The sequence below is a fragment of the Pipistrellus hanaki genome (genome assembly GCF_964339955.1).
Source record: "Pipistrellus hanaki genome assembly, chromosome: 2".
NCBI lineage: Eukaryota > Metazoa > Chordata > Mammalia > Chiroptera > Vespertilionidae > Pipistrellus > Pipistrellus hanaki.
Window position 1 is genome coordinate 73,519,995 of NC_140504.1, and position 19,811 is coordinate 73,539,805.

The 19,811-nt window shown below is 41.5% G+C and overlaps 1 protein-coding gene across 3 annotated transcripts in view; it reads left to right on the forward strand.

The window, feature by feature from the left end:
• Nucleotides 1–17,237, forward strand: part of CMSS1 (cms1 ribosomal small subunit homolog) — a 370,171-nt gene extending 352,934 nt beyond the window's left edge. For all 3 annotated transcript variants that reach the window (XM_084875513.1, XM_084875514.1, XM_084875512.1), the window contains 6 exons: nucleotides 2,519–2,578; nucleotides 3,690–3,792; nucleotides 7,874–7,934; nucleotides 9,162–9,249; nucleotides 13,707–13,795; nucleotides 16,939–17,237. In XM_084875513.1, the coding sequence (XP_084731639.1) occupies nucleotides 2,519–2,578; nucleotides 3,690–3,792; nucleotides 7,874–7,934; nucleotides 9,162–9,249; nucleotides 13,707–13,795; nucleotides 16,939–17,022 (485 nt within the window). In that variant the 3' untranslated portion in view covers nucleotides 17,023–17,237. The remainder of the gene's footprint in view (nucleotides 1–2,518; nucleotides 2,579–3,689; nucleotides 3,793–7,873; nucleotides 7,935–9,161; nucleotides 9,250–13,706; nucleotides 13,796–16,938) is intronic.
• The last annotated feature ends 2,574 nt before the right edge of the window (nucleotides 17,238–19,811 follow it).

The window sequence follows — 19,811 nt, forward strand, 5'->3', positions numbered from 1 at the left end:
CATTGTTAGCAAGGCTGACACATCACCCAGGTGACTCTTCACCCTACTATTATTTGAAATCTACTGTCTTAGAGAATTTATAATTAAGTTAAAATATATTGAAAAAATTTTAAAACAAACTACTTTCATTAATTTTAAATTTATGATATATTTATAACTCGTGGGCAGAGATTGAAGAAAAAAGATGTCATAAACTCAAAATGCAAACAGTTTGGGTGCCATGCCTGAGATGAGCTAGTTACAGACCACAAGGGCTACCCAATGCTGCTTTTGGAAAAAGTCAAGAGTGGTTTGACTTCCTTTTTCCATTACAACGATATGCTTCCTAGAGGCTTGAGAAGCTGAAAAACAGCCTGTTCCCTGAATTTCTATAATTCCTCTGTGATAAGCTTTTTTTTATAAAATGCACATTGGGTTGGAGACCTGGGGGCCCTGTGCATTTCTTTTCCAAAAGGGGTTTCCTTTAGGGAAGGAAAGAGTGCATTTCCACAGAGCGAGACCTGGAGCTCTGACTTACTGGCCCCGGCTCCAACGGCAGTTAGCAGCACTCTTCCCCACACAGCAGTCCCTCCGGAGGAGCTGGTCCTGGCTGCTCTTTCTCAGGAAGCAAGTGTTATAACAAAGCCTCTTTTCAAGGTTTAATTGAGAGTGTGGTTTTACTGTGGCTCAGTGGTCATTTTTCCTTTCTCGTTTTTTGTTAGAGCATACCTTCAACTCTGGAAGGACTGGTGAGATAGTGGGATTACTGCTCCCCTGTAACCTCATGGAACATCAAAAACCTTAATTTGCTAGAACAGTAGAGAGTCAAAGGTCAGAAGAAGCCTTTAAAGTAAGGTGACCAGACGTCCCGCTTTTGGCAGGACAGTCCCGATTTTTAACAATTTGTCCCGCGTTCCTTGGTGCTTTAAAAAAGTCCCGATTTTTCCAAAAATCAGGATTTTTTTAAAACGCCGCAGGACAAATTGTTAAAAAGCGGGACGTCTGGTTACCTTACTTTAAAGAGTCATTTGAGTTCCATAGTGAGTTTACATTATATTATTACTGTATTAGAGCTCAGTGATGTAGGTAAGCAAGAATACGTGGGCATGAGTTGGTTTAGCGAGAATTTAGAAAATAATTGTAAATATATTAAAAATACTATTATGAGCAAAAAGAGATGATTTTCATTTTCAGTTAATAAATTAGGCCATTCTGATTCCCAGTGACTGAATGCATCATAAGAAGGGTTTAGAGAAAAGACCCATCACTACACTGATGAGACCAAGGACAGAGAGAAGTGTGTGCTAGGTGAGAGGAGGGACATGCCATGGGTTGTTTGGTACAGACTCAGGAAGGAGTGTAAACTGGCTGTAAATAATCAAATATTTTCCTATTTAGTTTGCCAACTGTGTAACTTGGTTTTGATTTGAGGTTGTTTGTGTCTGTAGGGCAGGAACATGTCTTTTCAATTAGCATGGTGTGCTGTGCATTGTTAATGTCAGACACATGGGCACTTAATTAGTTTTGAGGCAGGAGTCCCTTGGAGCTAACCCTGCTGTCCTCCTGAGAGCTGCAGTGTGGTTTAGATCAGCGCTAAAAGCCTGAAGGCGAGCTGCCACTTAAAAAGCAAATTCCCAGGCTCACCCCCAGGGAATCCTGATTCACTATGAAAAAGTAAGTCCATCCCAGGAATCTGTGTCTTCAGCAAAGCTCTCCAGGTAAGCCTGATCATATCCAGGCTGGGAAAATTTGTTTTAAAGACCATGGAAGGTTCCACAACAGTACAGGAGGCAACATCTTTGAAGTTCATTATTCACATAATGTGTTAGAAATGCTGGGTCACAATATAAATGTCATTTAATTTAGTAATAGTTTGCTCCCTAGCACTCTGCTGTGTGACAGACTTTTCCTTGTAGAAAAAGTGAGACAGCCCTAGTCAGTTTGGCTCAGTGGATAGAGCGTCGGGTCCCTGTTTCAATTCTGATTTTAGGGTGTGTGCAGGAGCAATGGAGGCAACCAATCAGTGTATCTCTGTCGCACCGATGTCTCTCTCTAAAAATCAATGGGAAAATGTCCTTGGGTGAGGATTTAAAATAATAATAATAATTAAGACAATAAACCTGCCGCTTTTTTATCCATCTCCGTTACAGAGTTATCAGTACTACATGATTGCTAAACCATGATTGTCATTGGTTGAGCAATTCCCTATGTTTGAAGGTTACATTGGGAACATCTCGATATAGAATTGTTTCAGCTTTGCCTTTGTGTATTGCCTGTTATTTGAAAAATAATGATGTTTCATTAATCCATTGAATAATGCAATAAGCTTGTATTTCCCTACTCTAAGAAACTATGGACAGTTAATATTTACTTGTTATTGCTGCTGCTAATGTTTTATATCCTAGATAACACTTTAAATATGTGATGAGCCCCCAATTCGCTAATGATATACAACCTGGTTTAATCTGTTTTTATTATGTGAAATCAACAATGAAATAGTTGCAGAATTCTCTACAAAGCATGTTTCTCATAATCCTAGACTCCTGTTTCCTCAAGGCCAACGATTTGACTCATAGTCTTTCATCATACCTAAAAGAAAGTAAGTAAACTCTCATTCTTAAAAAAAAATATATTCATCAAATTATTATTACATTAAAACATGAATTCAGTCTCTTCAAAATAAAAATTTTCAAAACTACATTTAAAATAAAAAGTTTCCACCTCAAATGGATTTTAAATGGAGAGTGTTTTAGGTCCTCCTCATATTAACTTTTTTTAATTTAAATTTATTTTTGTTTTGGTCTAGCTTTGAGAATTTGTGATTTGGTCTGATTTTTATTTTATAACACATGAGAATTATTGATCTACAAACCTAGAGAATAATTAGCATTCTAGTTCAGATCCATCACTAATTTGCTCTTTGACCTGGGGAAAGTCACTGAGCATTCTCTGAGACTTAACTTTATTATCTAAAAGATGAAAAAGTTGGACTGTGTGACCCCTGTTCCAGCTCTGAGATTCTGAGGCTCTGTCCACATCTTCAGAACTCTGATCCTGAGAATTATATAGTCCATCTAATTAGATCTTTTCAACATGTATTGTGTGTAATCAGAAATAACTAGATTATTCACACAAGCTAGTCATTTATCTGTAACCAACAATGATATATTTAGATGTAGAGGATTTATCATTCTTCTTTCAAACTCTATTCAGTTCTGAGGACCCTCAGCTTGAGTTCATAAACCTTTCTCCCACTCAAATTCAGCAAATGTAAATGTAATCAACTGCACTGGTCTATGAGAGCTAAACAAGAGAACACGTGTAAAGTGCCTAGCACAGTGTCACTGCTCACCAGATGGTTGCTATTATTTTAATGTCATTTCTATTTTATATTTTATGCTCAGTGTCCCTTTAAAAGTTAACATCATTGAATCAGAATTCTTTTCCTACTAAACATTGCCTTCAAACATCAAACCAATTAAAGGTAACACAAATGCATTCTTTTAAACTTTTTTTTACTTATTCCTAAAACTAGTCACTTTAGCTATTTGGCATAATATATGTTTTGTGTTGTAAGTTAATGATATTTCATTTTAATCCAATACCTACAATAACCGGAGAATAGAATTTAAACAATGCTCACTTATCTTATTTTATTTAAACACTAATTTAGAATAATGTTTTCTCATGGTATTTTTTTTTTTTTTCAGTCTGCCCTAAGTGGGTAAAACTTCGGAAAAACCACACAGAGAAGAAGTCAGTCCTACTGCTGATCATCTGCAGCTCTGCCATCCGAGCCCTGGAGCTCATTAGGTTGGATGCTTTACCTATCAGCTTGTTAATGTTTCCTGAATAGCTGTGTGTGCCGTATTGATATGTTCTGTATGCTGAAGATGTTGCAAAGAGCGAAACAGAGTCCACTCTCTCATAGGACTTTCCAGTGAGGAACACAGACAAACAAATAAATATACATTGTAATGTCAGCTAGTGATAACTATATAAGAAAAAATACAGTATAGAAGTGGATGGGGGCTTCTTTTAAAAGGTGGTCCCAGAAAGCTTCTCTAAGGAGATGGCACATGAACCAAGACTTGAACACAGTGAAGGAGAAAGCCAAACAGAGGGCTTAGAGCATGCCAGGCAAAAGGGACATTCAGAATGGTCTGGATGATCATCCTGAAGGGTCCCTTTGGCTGCTGTGTGGAGAACACACATTGTAGAGGGCAAGGGTGGAAACAGGGAGACCATAGCAATAACCAGTTAGAAGAAAAGCTAAAATACCAAGAAATAAACTTATGAAAGCCTACATAAAGAAATTTTTTCAGAGTGATGCAGAAGACCTTGAACAATCACACAGGCATACTATGTCCTTGAATAATTAGACTCAGTAATGTAAAAATGTCTGTTTTACCTAAGATAATCCAAAGTTTCATGGATTCCCAATGGAACTCCAAAAGAATTGTTTTTAAACTAGGTAAACTAGTTCTAAGTCAATATGGGAAAGAAATCTGTCCTCAGGGAAAATCTGAAAAAGATACTAATGAGTAGGTATTATGCCTATAGTATCAGATTTTTTAAAAAACATACTACAAAGTCTCAATAATCAATACAGTATGGAACTGGCTCATGCATGACAGACAGATTAGATCCGTGGAACAGAACTGGAAGTTCAGAAATAGACTCACATGTATATGAAAATGTAGCGTATGGCCAACGTGACAAATCAGTAGGGAAAGATGGATTGTTTAATAAATGGTACTGGAACAACGGGGCAGCCACCTGGAAAAATAAACTTGGATCCATATCTCACTTCTTAAACCAAGATAAATTCCAGTGGACCAGAATTTTTAATGTAAAAATTACGTTGTAAAGATAATTTGTCAGTGCTTTACTACGTGCCTTCACATACTTTTTCATTTACTGTCGTATGTGCAGAATAAACAAAAGGGCTTCCACTAGTCTGGGTAACCACACTCAGCTCTCAGGGAAGAGCCATCAGAGTGAAAGAGGATTTTCTGAAAGGGCCAGGCTCTGAGCCAGGTTTTGGCACAAGACAAAATAAAGGAAAATTTAAGTCCTGAAGAAAGAGGAACTTGATCAAGTAGACTTAGGTGCAAATGTAGACTCTCAGTAGGTATTTAGCATCTATCTGTCTAAATGAACTAATCTGATCATTAATTTAGAAAAGTAGTTGTTAAGCTTAGTTAATAGTCCTTTAAGCTCTCCTTTCCCCATTAGGCACGCACAGAAGTGTTTCTTTCAATTATTTCTGCTGAGACAATTGATCTTTAAGACTCCCACTACTCTGGGGAGCTCTATTTGAAGTAATAGGAGTTTGCATAGACTTTTCCATGTTTTAAAAACTACCACCACAGCCGAAACCGGTTTGGCTCAATGGATAGAGCGTCGGTTTGAGGACTGAAGGGTCCCGGGTTCGATTTCGGTCAAGGGCATGTACGTTGGTTGCGGGCATATCCCCAGTAGGGGGTGTGCAAGAGGCAGCTGATTGATGACTCTCTCTCATCGATGTTTCTAACTCTCTATCTCTCTCCCTTCCTCTCAGTACAAAATCAATAAAATATATTTAAAAAAAAAAAAAAAAAAAAACTACCACCACATTAGAGTTTGAATATTTTATATTCAAACTCTAATGGCAAAGAGGTTGGCCTCAAGGTGGCCTCTTAAAAACAACTTGTCAAATTAATGTGAGTGCTTACTCTAAATACCTTTCTGGGGGACATAAAAGCACTATGTTGTCGCACTTCATTTACCAATTCTCAGCATTTCCCTGTGTCACCTGGTAATATTATGATCCATTTCAAGGTTAGGGGATTTGCAAAAGGTGAATTTTGAGCGGGCACAGTGAGCCCTATTCATAAAGACTAATGGTGAATAATTCTAACTTTTGTAAGAATATCTGCTCCCTTGAGAACCATGAGTTATGTCAAATATGTCCCCTAAATTGTCTTCCTAGTTAACCTTGCCTTGGAGAAAGCTTACATTTAAGAAAAAATCAAGTGCAGCCCAGGCGGCATGGCTCAGTGTTGAGCATCAACCTATGTACCTGTGGTTTGATTCCCAGTCAGGGCACATGCCCGGGTTGTGGGTTTGATCCCCAATAGGGGACATGCAGGAGGCAGCTGATCAATGCTTCTCTGTCATCACTGATGTTTCCCTCTCTCCCTTCCTCTCTGAAATCAATAAAAATATATATTTTTAAAATCAAGTGCAACAGCAATTATATAATATGATTCACTATTTGCAAACTCATAGATTCCTACTGACCAATAATATTTCCCCAAACATAATAATGATATATAAAGGAAAATAACATTCTTAAGCAGGTTTTTCATGTTAGTTCTTGCCCCACACATCGACTAAAAGGTATTGCTATTTTATACCCATTTATATCTGAAGCATTTCTACATAAAACATTTTATGGAAAAGCTCACTCTGCAGAGTAAATAAAAGAGGAGGCTGCTCTTATGAAAGACAAACCCTCTTGCTCCACCCTGTCAACTCATCCTAGCTGCCCCCACTGCCCCGGAGCACAGGCTGACCCCAGTGTTGTAGAGATTTCTCAAAACCACATTTTATATGAGAACTATACTACAGACTTTGAAGATCAATTCTCTGCTAGGAACCTAAAATATAGATATTCTTTATTGCAAGTAAGTAAAGCTAACCCTAAGTGTGAGAATGAGAAGCCTGAATAAAAGGCCACCCATTTTTATTTCAGAGAGGGCTAGCCAGAAAACCTCAGAATTTCTTTTGTGTGTGTATATATACACATACAGGTGAACATATCTACCGTATTTTCCGGCGTATAAGACGACCCCCTAATTTTTACAGTTAAAACATAGGTTTAGGCCTATATTCACTGTATAAGACTACCCCCCACTTCCGAGGCAACACCAGTTCTTTTTTTAATAGACCGCCTCTCTGACTCTGGCCAATCTGAGCAGGCTTTTTTTTTTTTCGTTTCAAAAGTCGTCTTATACGCCGGAAAATACAGGGGTGTGTGTGTGTGTGTGTGTGTGTGTGTGTATAAAAACCCTAAAATGCAAATAGACCAAGTGGCAGAACAACTGGACAGCCAGTCACTATGACTGCGCTGACCAGCAGGGGGTGTGGGCAGAACATTGTGGACATCAGCAACAGGCCGCAGAGCATGGAACATGGTGGGTGTCAGCCACAGTGGGATGGTGGAGCAGGTGAACGGGGGCACCAGACCAAGGTGGGGTGCCAGTTGCTATCATTGGGGTGAGCCTCTGGTGGCTACTGAAAATTCTTTGCTCCCTCATGCCACAGTCCCGCCGGGTGCTCGCACCTCCTGCCACTTGCATCCACTGCCAGTGCCGGAGCCACTGCTCACACCCACCTCCAGTGCCCAGTGCCAGCCCTGATCGCTAAGCACCATCAGTGGGTGAGAGCAGCAGCTGCCAACCTCAGTCGCTCCTCAGGGATTCTCAACCTCCCCCTACTCCTGAGGGGTAATCGGGATAGCAGCCACTGCTCACACCTGCTAACAGTGCTGGCCCGCTTGCATCTACTGCTGGCACTGGCCCCAATAACTCCATACCATCAGCAGATGCAATCGGGGCTGGCATGGTGAGCATGTGGAAGCAGCAGTGATGGGAGCAGGGCTACTGGCAATGAGGAGCCGCAATGGGAGGGGCCGGACAGGGGCTCATAGGATGAGCTGAGACCCTTCCCTGTGCCCACCTTAGCCTCGCAGCCCACAGTTCCTTTCAAGGTGCACAGATTTGTTCACTGGGCCCCTAGTATACATATAAATAAATGCACGTATTCTTTGAATAAAGAAATAAATAATACTGAATTAGGCCCAGAAGGAGTGACTTTTCTTATGCATTAATCTATTCCTTTTCATTAGGTCGATGACAGCATTCAGAGGAGACAGCAAAGTTATGAAATTATTTGCAAAACACATAAAGGTAAGCAAAGAGCCCGTGGTTCTTGGTGGAAGATGTTAGTGATCCTTAAGAGTCACTTCTAGACCTCAGCTTTTATCTCCAACTTCTGTGTAACTCTTTGGCAAGGGTTTTCTTTGGTGCCTCCTTTTACAACACATTTAATGACCATTTTGGTTTTCTTTGCATTCCCTACCACTACACACCCACCTTCCCCACAGCAGTCACTCTTCCCTGCGCCAAGGTTCCTCTACAGAAGCTGAGGCTTGACCCTGGACTCTGTGAAGATTTGCCAGTTTTCTTCTATCTTGATGTTAAACAAGGGTAGTCTCACTTGCTTTTTAACTTAACTTTTAGACAAAGTGCTCTAAATTGGCCCATGTTGATTGCATTTTCTAATGACTCTTTGAAAAGCGTTTCTGGATCCATTTTCAACATATGGAGGGGGTGCTTCCTCACATATCCAAGAAATGCTCTGGACACCAGCTTCATGCCCTACAATGCAACTCAGTTCTGCCATTGTCTGCCTAGAAACACATCAGGTTCCATAGGTTAAGGGCTCAGTCCTACAAGACAGCATGCACACCTTATACCCCAACTTCAGACACCTTTGAAAGTCCAGGTTGTTACCTATTCTTCTGACCAACTGATTTCTAAATCAGAGGTTCCCACAACCCCCTCCTCGGACTCAATTAATTTGCTAGAGCAGCTGACTAAACATTTTACTTACTAGATTACTGATTCGTTATAAAAACATGTAACTCAGGAACAGCCAGATGGAAGAGATGCCTGGTGCAGGGATGGGAAAGGTTGTGGAGCTTCCCAACCCTCTCCAGGCACACCACTCTCCCCAAATCTCCATGTGTTTACCAACCCAGAAGTTCTTCACACCCTTCCTCTCTAGTGTTTTAAAGGAGGCAACAGTACTTAGGCATAATTGATTAAATCATCATCCATTGGCGATTGATTCAACCTCAGCCCCCTGGAAGTTGGGGTGGGAGTGAAAGTTTCAACCCTCTAATTGCATTGTAGATTCTCCTGGAACCAGTCTCCATCCTCTGCTGCTTCCAAAAGTCTCCTCATTCAAATAACAAAAGACAGCTTTATCATTCGCAATGCTTAGGAACTTGCAAGGGCTTGGGGAATTATGAGTCAGAAACCGTGGGCGAAGTCCACGTTTGTATGAGAAATAAATTTTGGTAGTCTGCCTCGGTATCACACTTCTCTTCATTCTCTTCCATGTTGGAGCAGGTCCAGGAGCAGGTGAAGTTGCTGGAGAAGCGTGCCGTGCACCTGGGTGTAGGAACTCCGGGGAGGATTAAAGAGCTCGTTAAACAAGGTATGAAAAGAGCCAGTGATCGTCTTCGGAGCTGGGAGTTGGCCGTACCCCCATGTGAGTTTTGGGAACCACATGTGTGATGCAGTGAAACCAGATCTCTGTGTTAATTAAGGAGTTGGAAATTCAGCTGTGAGTCTATAAAGTCAGCCAGCAGGTATGATGGAGTAGGGAAGGATGAGAACTGTGAAATTGAAGGGCATGTGCCCACCTAAATACATTCAGATTTCAGTTGCTTTAAACAGGTTAGTGGATCCACAATTGATTCCATCAGTTTGCACCCTCTGGAATTTGTAGAGCTGGATATGTTCAGTATTTCCCTCTCACTTAATTGAGTCTTGGTTTCCCACGACTTCCATTCCACTTGAAAACATGTTGAAATAAAAATGCAGTTTCACCTAGCTGGCATGGCTCAGTGGTTGGGCGTTGACCTATGACCAGGAGGTCACTATTCGATTCCCAGTCAGGGCCATGCCTGAGTTGCAGGCTCAATCCCCAGTAGGGGCGTGTAGGAGGTAGCCAATCAATGATTCTCTTACATCACTGACATTTCTATCTCTCTCACTCTCCCTTCCTCTCTGAAATCAATTTTTAAAAAATTAAAATGTAGTTTCTGTGGATGAAATATTGATATTCTAAATCATTTCTTTTGTAGTGCTTTACCCAGAAAGTATTCCAGACAACATCCACCTGCTAACCTACTAATGATCTTATTACCTGTTCTGCCTGCCAGACAGATTAAAGATTCCTTATCAATTCTCATTTCCAAATTATTTCTTCAGTATAGTAATACACATTGTTTCATAACTGACAGGAGCTATTCCTGGATTTTTCATATTTTTAAATGTAATGAGTTCATTAGTATAGTAACTCGGTATAGAGATAGTCATTTGCCAGAAAGCAAATGAACTAAAAATATTAGTGTTTCTCTTCAGATGAAAGCTACCCAGGATAAATATACCCACTGTACACAGAGCTCTGTGCAATTATAAGTAACAAACTGGAGGCCCCAGATAAGGAAGGGGAAAAAATATTTTTTAGTTCCTTCGTGTACTGAGCAGTATGCTAGACACATTTACATATCTCTCAGGTAGTACTCACCTCACCCTTGCAGGCTAAGGTTCTGATTTCCTCAGAGAGAGAACTAAAGCACACAGGGTTAGGTGGCCCTCCCAGAGTCACTCAATCTAGGCTTTCCTGGTTCCTGAGCCTTCCCCAAAAGGGATCTCCCGATCCCATTGAAGAGATAAGTGCAAATAGAATTAGATTGACGGTGCAGAACAGTAAAGCCCAAAGGCCAAGTGAGAGTTTCTGAGTATAGAGGAGTTGAAATGAGGGAGAGATTGATGTGGTAGCTAAGTCTGCAGGGAAAGCTTTATAGAGTTTTTAACTGATTTTTAAATATGGGGAGAATTAAAGTAGGATCTGTGGAGATGTGAGGAAAGCATTCAGGAACATTCAGGAATGGGAGGGCAGCTGGAGAGACGTGTGGTATAACTGGAGGAGATTATAAATGAGCAATACTGTGTTGAGTCCAAGAAACCCTGTTATGGATTCAGATCCCAGGTCCAACAACTTAACCATGCCAGCTCTATGACCTTGCAAGTTACCTTCTCTAAACCTGTTTATCAGAATGACAGAGACAGTACCTTTCTCAAAGGATTATTATGAAAATTGAATGCCAATAAAGAGCTCAGCACACTGAGTGTCATACCTTAAGAACTTGAAAAATGCTAGTTGTTTATACTGAAGAGACCACGTTTCTTAATCGGAGACTTCATGGGCTGTACTTGTGATTCAACTGGGAAGAAAGTCAGATTGTGTGGGAGGGCCTTGAACAGTAATATGAAGAGTTTAGATTTTTGTCTTGTGCACATGATGGGGCAATGAAAATGAAGGAACAGGTGAGAGGTGCTCAGAGGCCTTCTGTGAAACGCAGACTTGGGAGAGCTTGGCTGGGCAGCGGGAGAGGCCAGGGATGGATGCCGCCTCTCTCCCAGCCCCAGTCAGAGATTCACCTCTCTCTTTCCTGGAGTACAGATGGGTTTTTGTGGCCACCAGGCCCCGGTGCAATAGGGCCACTTATATTTAGAAGAGAGAGAGAAAAAAACAAAGCTGTACAGATCATTGAAATTAGATTTCTACTGAATTGTGAGACACGTTTTGAGAGAGAGATTTCATTTTATTTGGCTATTTACACATAAATAGGATAGCTGGATCATATGGTAGGTATCTTTTTAATGTTTTGAGGAACTTCCATACATATCATTTTCCATAGTGGTTGCACCAATTTACATTTTCACTAACTTTTCACTAACAGTGTGCAAGGCTTCTCTTTTCTCCACATCCTTGCTAACACTTATCTAGATCTAGCTCTAGCTCTAGATATAGATAGATAGATAGATAGATAGATAGATAGATAGATAGATAGATATAGATATAGATATATAGATATAGATATATAGATATATTTTATTTATTTATTTATTTATTTATTTATTTATTTATTTATTTATTTATTTATTTTTACAGAGAGGAAGGGAGACGGATAGAGAGTTAGAAATATTGATGAGATAGAAACATAGATCAGATGCCTCCTGCACACCCCCTACTGGAGATGTGCCTGAAAACCAAGGTACATGCCCTTGACTGGAATCAAACTTGGGACCTTTCAGTCCGCAGGCCAGCGCTCTATCCACTGAGCCAAACCAGTTAGGGCTCTCTTTTGTCTTTTTGATAACAGGTATGAGGTGATATCTCATTGTGTTTGTTTTTTATATATTTTTATTGATTTCAGAGATAGGAAAGGAAAGGGAGGAAGAGAGAATCATCAATGACAAGAGAGAATAATTGATAGGCTGCTTCCTGCACGCCCCATTCTGAGGATCTAGGCCTAAAGGCAGACATGTGTCCTGACTGAGAACCAAACCATGACCTCCTAGTTCATAGGTGCCCACTCAACCACTGGGCCATGCCAGCCAGGCCTTTCACTGTGATTTTTATTTGTATTTCCCTGATAATTAGTGATGTTAAACATCTTTTCATGTACTTTTTGGCCATTTGGATGTCTTCTTTGAAAAATGCCTACTTGGGTCCTCTGCCCATTTTTAAATTAGACTTTTTTCTATCAAGTTATATGAGTTTTTTCTGTATTTTGTATATTAAACCCAAGTTAGATTATTTTTTAATAATTCTATCATGGTAGAATATTTGGGTTGTTTCTTATTTCTGCTATTATAAATAATACTACAATGATCATTTTGTAAGTAACTGTTTGAATTTCTGGTGTTTTTATTGGGATATGTGTAGATGAAGAATCCTTTTATCAATGGGAAGCATTTTAAAGCTCCTTTTTTATAATGCCCAGGACTTTTTTAGAGAGATTGTAACTATTTGCTCTACACCAGCAGTGAATTATTTTTAAAGAAGATTGCCAACCCCTTATCATTCTTTATCATTTTTAATTTTCAGAGAATTTTAAATAAGAGGCATTGTAATTATAAGAAGCTTTAAAAAATTATTTTGGGCTTGGGTGATGTAGCTCAGTGGTTGAGCGTGGGCCTATGAACCAGGAAATCTAGGTTCAATTCCCAGTTAGGCCACATGCCCCAGTTGCAGGTTGATCCCCAGTAAGGAGCATGCAGGAGGCAGCTGATCAATAATTCTCTGTCATCATTGATGTTTCTATCTCTCTCTCTTTCCTTTCTGAAATCAATAAAAATTTTGTTTTAAATTATTCTGGGCAGAGAGGGAATTATTGAAATAATCATAGGAGAGTTGAAGGGACATGCTGCAGTTGTGTGAAAGAAAGCTTCAGTTATGTTTCCAAGTGAAACATGTAACAGCTTGGGGAGAACATGGAGAGTGAGAAGAGCTAACTGTGCCCAACTCTGAGGCCTCGGAAAGGCAGACAATTCCTGAGGTCCCCTGGAGCCCCACATTCTATTATTGTCTCTAGATAGACAGGAAGACATGGGAATAGCCCAGTCTCCTCAGTGGATAGCAGCCTTTAATAGGGCCCATTCCCCTTAGCTTCCTTCTCTGCCCAAAACCACCTCCCAGCCCTGTCCTCATCCTTCTGCCCACTCACCTCCTCTGTCATGTGGTCTCAGGTAGCCTCAACTCCAAACTGCAGGAATCTTATCAAATCCCTGTCAGGAATGAAACTTCACCCTCTGGCTCTTCCTGGAGGCTTGGGATTGATTTTTTGCCAGCACTTGAGCATTGACAAGTTTAGTAAGAGCAGCTTCTCTGCTTCTCAGAATCAGTGATAAGATTATAGGAGGGGAGTCTCGGACTACTGCATTTGTTTTCCCTCAGGCAAGGGCAGCGTTTAATGTGAGAGATTAGTGACTGGGGAGTGGGCAGCAAATGAGGCAAAAAGCAACCAAGAGAATAAAAAGTAAGTTTAATTCGTTCATGAGGTCTTGACTGAGGCACCATCTCACTATCTCTTTCAGGTGGCCTTAATTTGAACCCTTTAAAGTTTCTGGTTTTTGACTGGAATTGGAGAGATCAGAAGTTGAGGAGGATGATGGACATTCCCGAGGTACCGTGTAACCAGCAGTTGTCTTTAATCTTTCTTTCTTTCTTTTTTTTTTTTTAAATCTGAACCTGAGTTCAAACACAATAATGAAGTCTTTGACATGAAGACCAGCACATCCTGGCCTTTGACAGTTACTGTAAAGGAATAATTATGGAACCCATCTCACCCCTTACCCACAATCCTGTCCTTCCCATATGTTTTATAGGAATCAGCTGTGTCTCCTCATTAAATAACCGAAAGCTTCTGCCTCACTAGGGACCATACCTCTACTGTACCTTTGAGAAATAGGAAGATCTGGAGAACTTGGTATACTTCCCTGTGCTTTGCTTTAGAGACACAATCACCTTTGCTTTTTATCCTTATAAGTGCACTTGGAGGTGGGGGTGCAAATTTGCCTCATTGCTCACATCTTCATGAGTTGAGTGTTTTTTTCTGAGCAAGACACAGGGTGATTTCTTTCCCAGGTTTTTCTCCCTGTGGATTTGAAGAATGAAGCCACAGACAAAAGGTGGTAGATGAAAAGGTGAAATTTATTAGAAACAAGTACAGACTCCCATTTAGGAAGGGGGTCCCAAAGCAGGTAACCCCCCAAGCCCCTTTTTGCTAAGGTTGATAAAGGCTGCAGTTCTTTGTCTCTTCATGCTGCCTTCCAATTGGTAGAATATCAGCTTCAAAGCCCAAACCCCATGTGGTGCCCCCCTCTCTCTAGCCCCCTTTGGTGGTAGAATTCTCTGTCTCCTGTAGAACTCTGTTTTCCTCTTTCTGCCATTTGTTGGCATTTCTCCGTCCTCTGTGAAAGTTTGTTTCCTCTTTCTCCCCATACCCTTGGCTCTTTCCTATCTCCTGTGAATGGATTTCCTCTTCTCCCCTTCTCCTGTGGCACCTTTTGTTCTATGAGCCTTTTGGCCGCTCCAAGCTTCCACTTATGGACTCCAAGCCTTCTCCCCCCGCCCCGTCCCCAATGGACCCTCTTTATTTCTAAAACTCCCAAACCTGCCTATTTTATTTCCTAAAACTCCTTTCATTTATATCTCCTAAAACCCACTTGCTTAATTTAGAAGGCTATTTTGGTTTCCGGGGATTTTTTTGATGTCTCAGTAGATTAAAATTGAATGCCTGCCCTTACCCAGCCTAAGTGGCTCTGTGGTTGAGCGTTCACCTTCGATCCAGGAGGTCATGGTTTGATTCCTAGTCAGGGCACATGCCTGGGTTGCGAACTCCATCCCTAGTATGGGGCGTGCAGGAGGCAGCCTATCAGTGTTTCTCTCTCATCACTGATATTTCTATCTCTCTCTTCCTCTCCCTTCCTCTTTAAAATCAATAAAAATATATTTTCAAAACCGAATGCCTGCCCTGGCCAGTATGGCTCAGTGGGTGAGTACTGTCCCAAGCACAAAAAGGTTGCTGGTTCAGTTCCCAGTTCCAGATCTGATCCTTGGTCAAAGTGCTTATGGGAGGCAGTCGATCAGTGTAGCTGATGGAGATAAAATAACTTGTGCAATAGTAAGCAGGGCTGCCTGTCACCAGACGGTAATGCATCAAGGCAGGAACTCGCGAAGAGGCTTGGAATTCCTCCTCCAGCCATGCCCAGTGAACTAATTTACCACATGAAACTGAGAGGTTTGTGACACAGGAAACAAGACACAGAGTCCAGGCGATTAAAAGGGGGGAGGTTTTAATCTTGCGCTCCCGGAAGAAACTCGCTGGTCCGAGGGTGGGCCAGGGAAGTTAGGTCAAAAAGGGACATAGGTACTTCTTTTAGACAGCTGTTTAGTGAGGGGAGGGGGGAGGGCATGAGAGTGTGGAATTCCTGCCTCCAGCCAGGGGTCTAGGAAGGCACCAGTTATCTTTGTCACCATCTACCTTGCAGATGCTTGCATAGGCTCTGGGCTTCTCCCCCTGACTCGACCTAACAAAACTATATTCCCAGAATGACCAAACCTGATCACAAATTATCAGTGAATTATATCAGACATCAGTTCAAGTTAAGAGACAATTGTCTCAGTTTCCTACACAAACACACACACACACACACACACACACACACACATTGTTTGTTTTTTTTTAACTGGTTTAGCCAGGCTGGCATGGCTCAGTGATTGAGTGTCGACCTATGAACCAGGAGGTCATGGTTCAATTCCCAGTCAGAGCACATGCCTAGGTAGTGGGCTCGATTCCCAGTGTGGGATGTAAGAAAGAGTCAGCCAATCTACTTTTCTTTCTCATCAATGTTTGTCTCTCCCTTTCTGAAATCAATAAAAATTAAAAATGAGGTGGTTGAACCAATTTGATCTCCAGCACATGAAGCCATATTCGATTTTTTCAGATTTAATGTTAAATCTGAGTAATCCACCACTGGTTTTCTAATTACAATAATAGAGAGAAATAGTAACAACAAAAATAGTCACCCATAGATATTATTTTTATGTTGATGTCATTATTAGCAGTTTTCCTATATTAGAACTAGAGGCCCGGTGCATGAATTCATGCACGGCGGGGGAGGGGCCTCAACCTGGCCTGTTCTCTCCCATGGGGAGCAGGCCTAAGCCAGCAGGCAAACATCCCTCTTTGAAGTCCAAGACCCCTCGCTCCTTACCACCCACCTGCTTACTGCTCCTTACCGTTCAGCCCGCTGCACCTTAGCACTGTCATAGAGATGGGAGAGGCTACCACTGCACTCGTCAGCCATGAGCTTGGCTCTGGCTGAGCAGCACTCCCCCTGTGGGAGCACACTGACCACAGGGGGCAGCTCCTGTGCTGAGCATCTGCCCCTGGTGGTCAGTACTTATCACAGCAATCGGTCGTTCCAATCATTCCACCATAACTGTCGCTTAGACTTTTATTACATAGATATTGTGTATAATCTGGGCACACTTTAGATATTTTTGTATGAGATTTTATTTTAAGTGGTAGCAAGCAAAAGGACACTTGAGTGAAACTGTTATTTTACATAATACCTCTTCCTTTGCTTGTGCAACTATTCCAGCTCTGAATAAAATATGGGTTAGAATTTCTGCCGTCCCTGACTCTGGCCATATCAGCTGCATAAATACCAGAAAGTCCAGAAGGTTGAATTTATTCACCAAGACCATCTTTTCTTAATCTTGACCTTTTTCTTTTTCTTTTTTGTCTTTTTTCTCATTTAGATAAAAAAGGAAGTTTTTGAACTTCTGGAAATGGGAGTCCTCAGTCTGTGCAAGTCGGAATCCTTGAAGCTGGGGCTCTTCTAATCTGTGTTCCGGTGGAAATCCCAGTGTTCGCAGTGGGATTTGCCTCTTGTTCAATGGCTCAGACACACTGCAGACACTCAGTACATATCAGCTGCTATTTTATTGCATTAGCTGCATCACCAGGTAGACCCCGGGGAATGTGTGATCAACATGAATCTGTCCTTTGCCAACACCCTGTATAATAAAATATTGCCAGCTTGTTTTTCTCTCACCAACTGGCCTCTGAGGTGACTGTGCCACCTTAGGCAAACGCGTCCCTTTCCGAGCTTCATTCTCATCAGCGGCAAAATGGGAATGATATTGGGCAGGATTGTTGAGGATTCCATGTGATGGTACATGTGGAACAGATTTGCAAACTGTGAAGTCTGGTCCCAGTGTGAAGCATGGCAGTAGTAGTATTTGGAAGAGCTGTAAGAACATGTGGCACTTTGTAAATACAAAAGACAACAATATAACTACAACTGTCTTATTTCTTTTTTAACTTGTTATTTTGAAATAATTTCAGACTTCCAAAAAAGTTACAAAAATAAGAGAATTCCCGTATGTCCTTCCTCTGGCTTTTCCCAATATTAGCATCATGTATAACCACGATAGTTATCAGAACTAAGAAATCAATGTTGGTATAGTACAATTAACCAAACTACAGACTTCATTCAATTTCACCACTTTTTCCACTGATGCCTGTTAGCTTTCTTTCTTTCTTTAATATATTTTTACTAGAGGCCTGGTGCATGAAAAGTCATGCACTGGATGGGGGGCGGGGGGGAGGCCAGCCTGCCCCCTCTCACATTCCGGGAGCCCTAAGGGGCAGAAGGCAATCCAGCGATCAGGGGAAGGCAATGCCCCCATCACCCCTCTGCTGCTGCCACTTCCAGCAGCACAAGCCTCGGCTAGCCCTGGTTACCTGAGCCTCGGGCAGCCCTGAGCAGCTGGGCAGCTGCCATCCAAGGCTTGCCTGCCCCTTGGACCAGTCCTGGGTGGCTGGGAGGCTGAGGGCGGGTCCAGCTGCACTGTGCACCTGCTGCCCCTCAAGCTGGGCTGAAAGGATGTGGGATTCCAGCAGCAGGCTCAAGGAGCAGCCATACCCACCTGAGGGTGGGTCCGGCTGTACCATATGCCTGCCACCAACCCCTCCCCCAGCAGGGCTGAAAGGACTGGGAGACTCTGGCAGGGCTGAGAGGACTGGGTGCTGCCATCTTGTGGCTATGAACCCCACCATCTTTGTGACTGTGTGATGGTCAATTTGCATATTCCCTCTATTATATAGGATTGGTTTCAGAGAGGAAGGGAGAGGGAGCGAGAGAAAGAAACATCAATGATGTGCCCTGACCAGGGATTGAACCTGCAACCTGGTGTATGGGATGATTCTCTAACCAGGGATTGATGTGCCATTTTTTATTCATCACAGCAGGCGGTATATAATGTTGATTCATCTTATTATTGGTGATGCTAACTTTGTTCACCTGGTTACAGTAGTGCCTGCTGAATTTTCACCCTATAAAGTTACTATTTTTCCTTGTAATTAATATTTATCTTGGAAGAAATACTTTAGGCTACACAAATATCCTGTTTTCCCTCATACTTTGCCTATTAATTTTAGCAACATTAGTAATTCTTGCCTGAAACCATTATTCTGTAGTGATTTTTCTGTTTCCCTCATTATTTCAACTTTATTAATTGGAATTCTTCCAATTAATAAACGTTGTAAGAAAGAGCTTCTCTTTTTCCCATTTACTTGTTTGTTCAATTTTTTACATCAGTGTAGACTCATGAGTGTTTTTTTTATTTTTTTATTTTATTGATTATGGTCTCACATAATTGTCCTTATTCCCCCATTCCCATCCCAAACCCCTCCCTACATATGCCTTCCCCCAACCCCCCATTGTCCATGGCCACTGGCTAGGCCCATATGTATGCACACAAGTCCTTTGGTTGATCTCTTCCCCTTACCCCCATCCTCCCTTACTTTCCCTCTGAGGTTTGAGAGTCTGATCGCTGCTTCTCTTTCTCTGGGTCTGTTTATGTTGTTCATTATTTCCTCTAGATGTGTGAGACCATGTGATCCACGAAATACCCTTGTAAGAACCTAAACTGCAACAAGCCATAATGGTTATGCTGAGAGGCAAATGAATCAGTCTGTAGTGAGTTCCTTTCTGGGCCAACAGTTCTTCTGAGTCCCAATTTCAATGCCAGATAGTTCCTTATATGTACATGCCAGCCATGATATTTCAGATCTGGTTGGTGGACAAATGGTGGTAATGCAGGTCCGACCGTCTCTGGTTTGGTCCTGGGCATCCTTCAGCAACCCACAGCTGCTGTCTGCTGGTATGCTGAGGCATCATCAGCATCTTCCATCTCTGAATTGTGTCTCTTCTGTCTTCATGGCTGGAGTGCTTCTGTCTATTGCTCTCTGTTACAGAATTCCAGATGATCTCGGAGTTGTTTTCTGAAAATATACAGACATATTCTCGACCAAAAGTTAATAAAGGGATATTCTCTTTAAATTTGATTTGGGATTCTTTTTTATTCCCCCCCCCAAAATGATTTTCCCCTGGCTTGTTTTGTCACCATGTGTGTCTTTTCATGGGTATCTTGCTAGTAGCGTTTCGAATGAAGGTTAATTTTCTAAAGCACAAATTCTATAGATGTAAGTTATTCTCAGGATATTTTTCCTTACATGATATTCTTCCACTGTCACCCCCTTTTTTACTCTAAATAATAGGAAACTTTTGGAAATGTTATACTGTAGTCTTGATAGCTTTTACATTTTAACTTATTTGTGCTACACT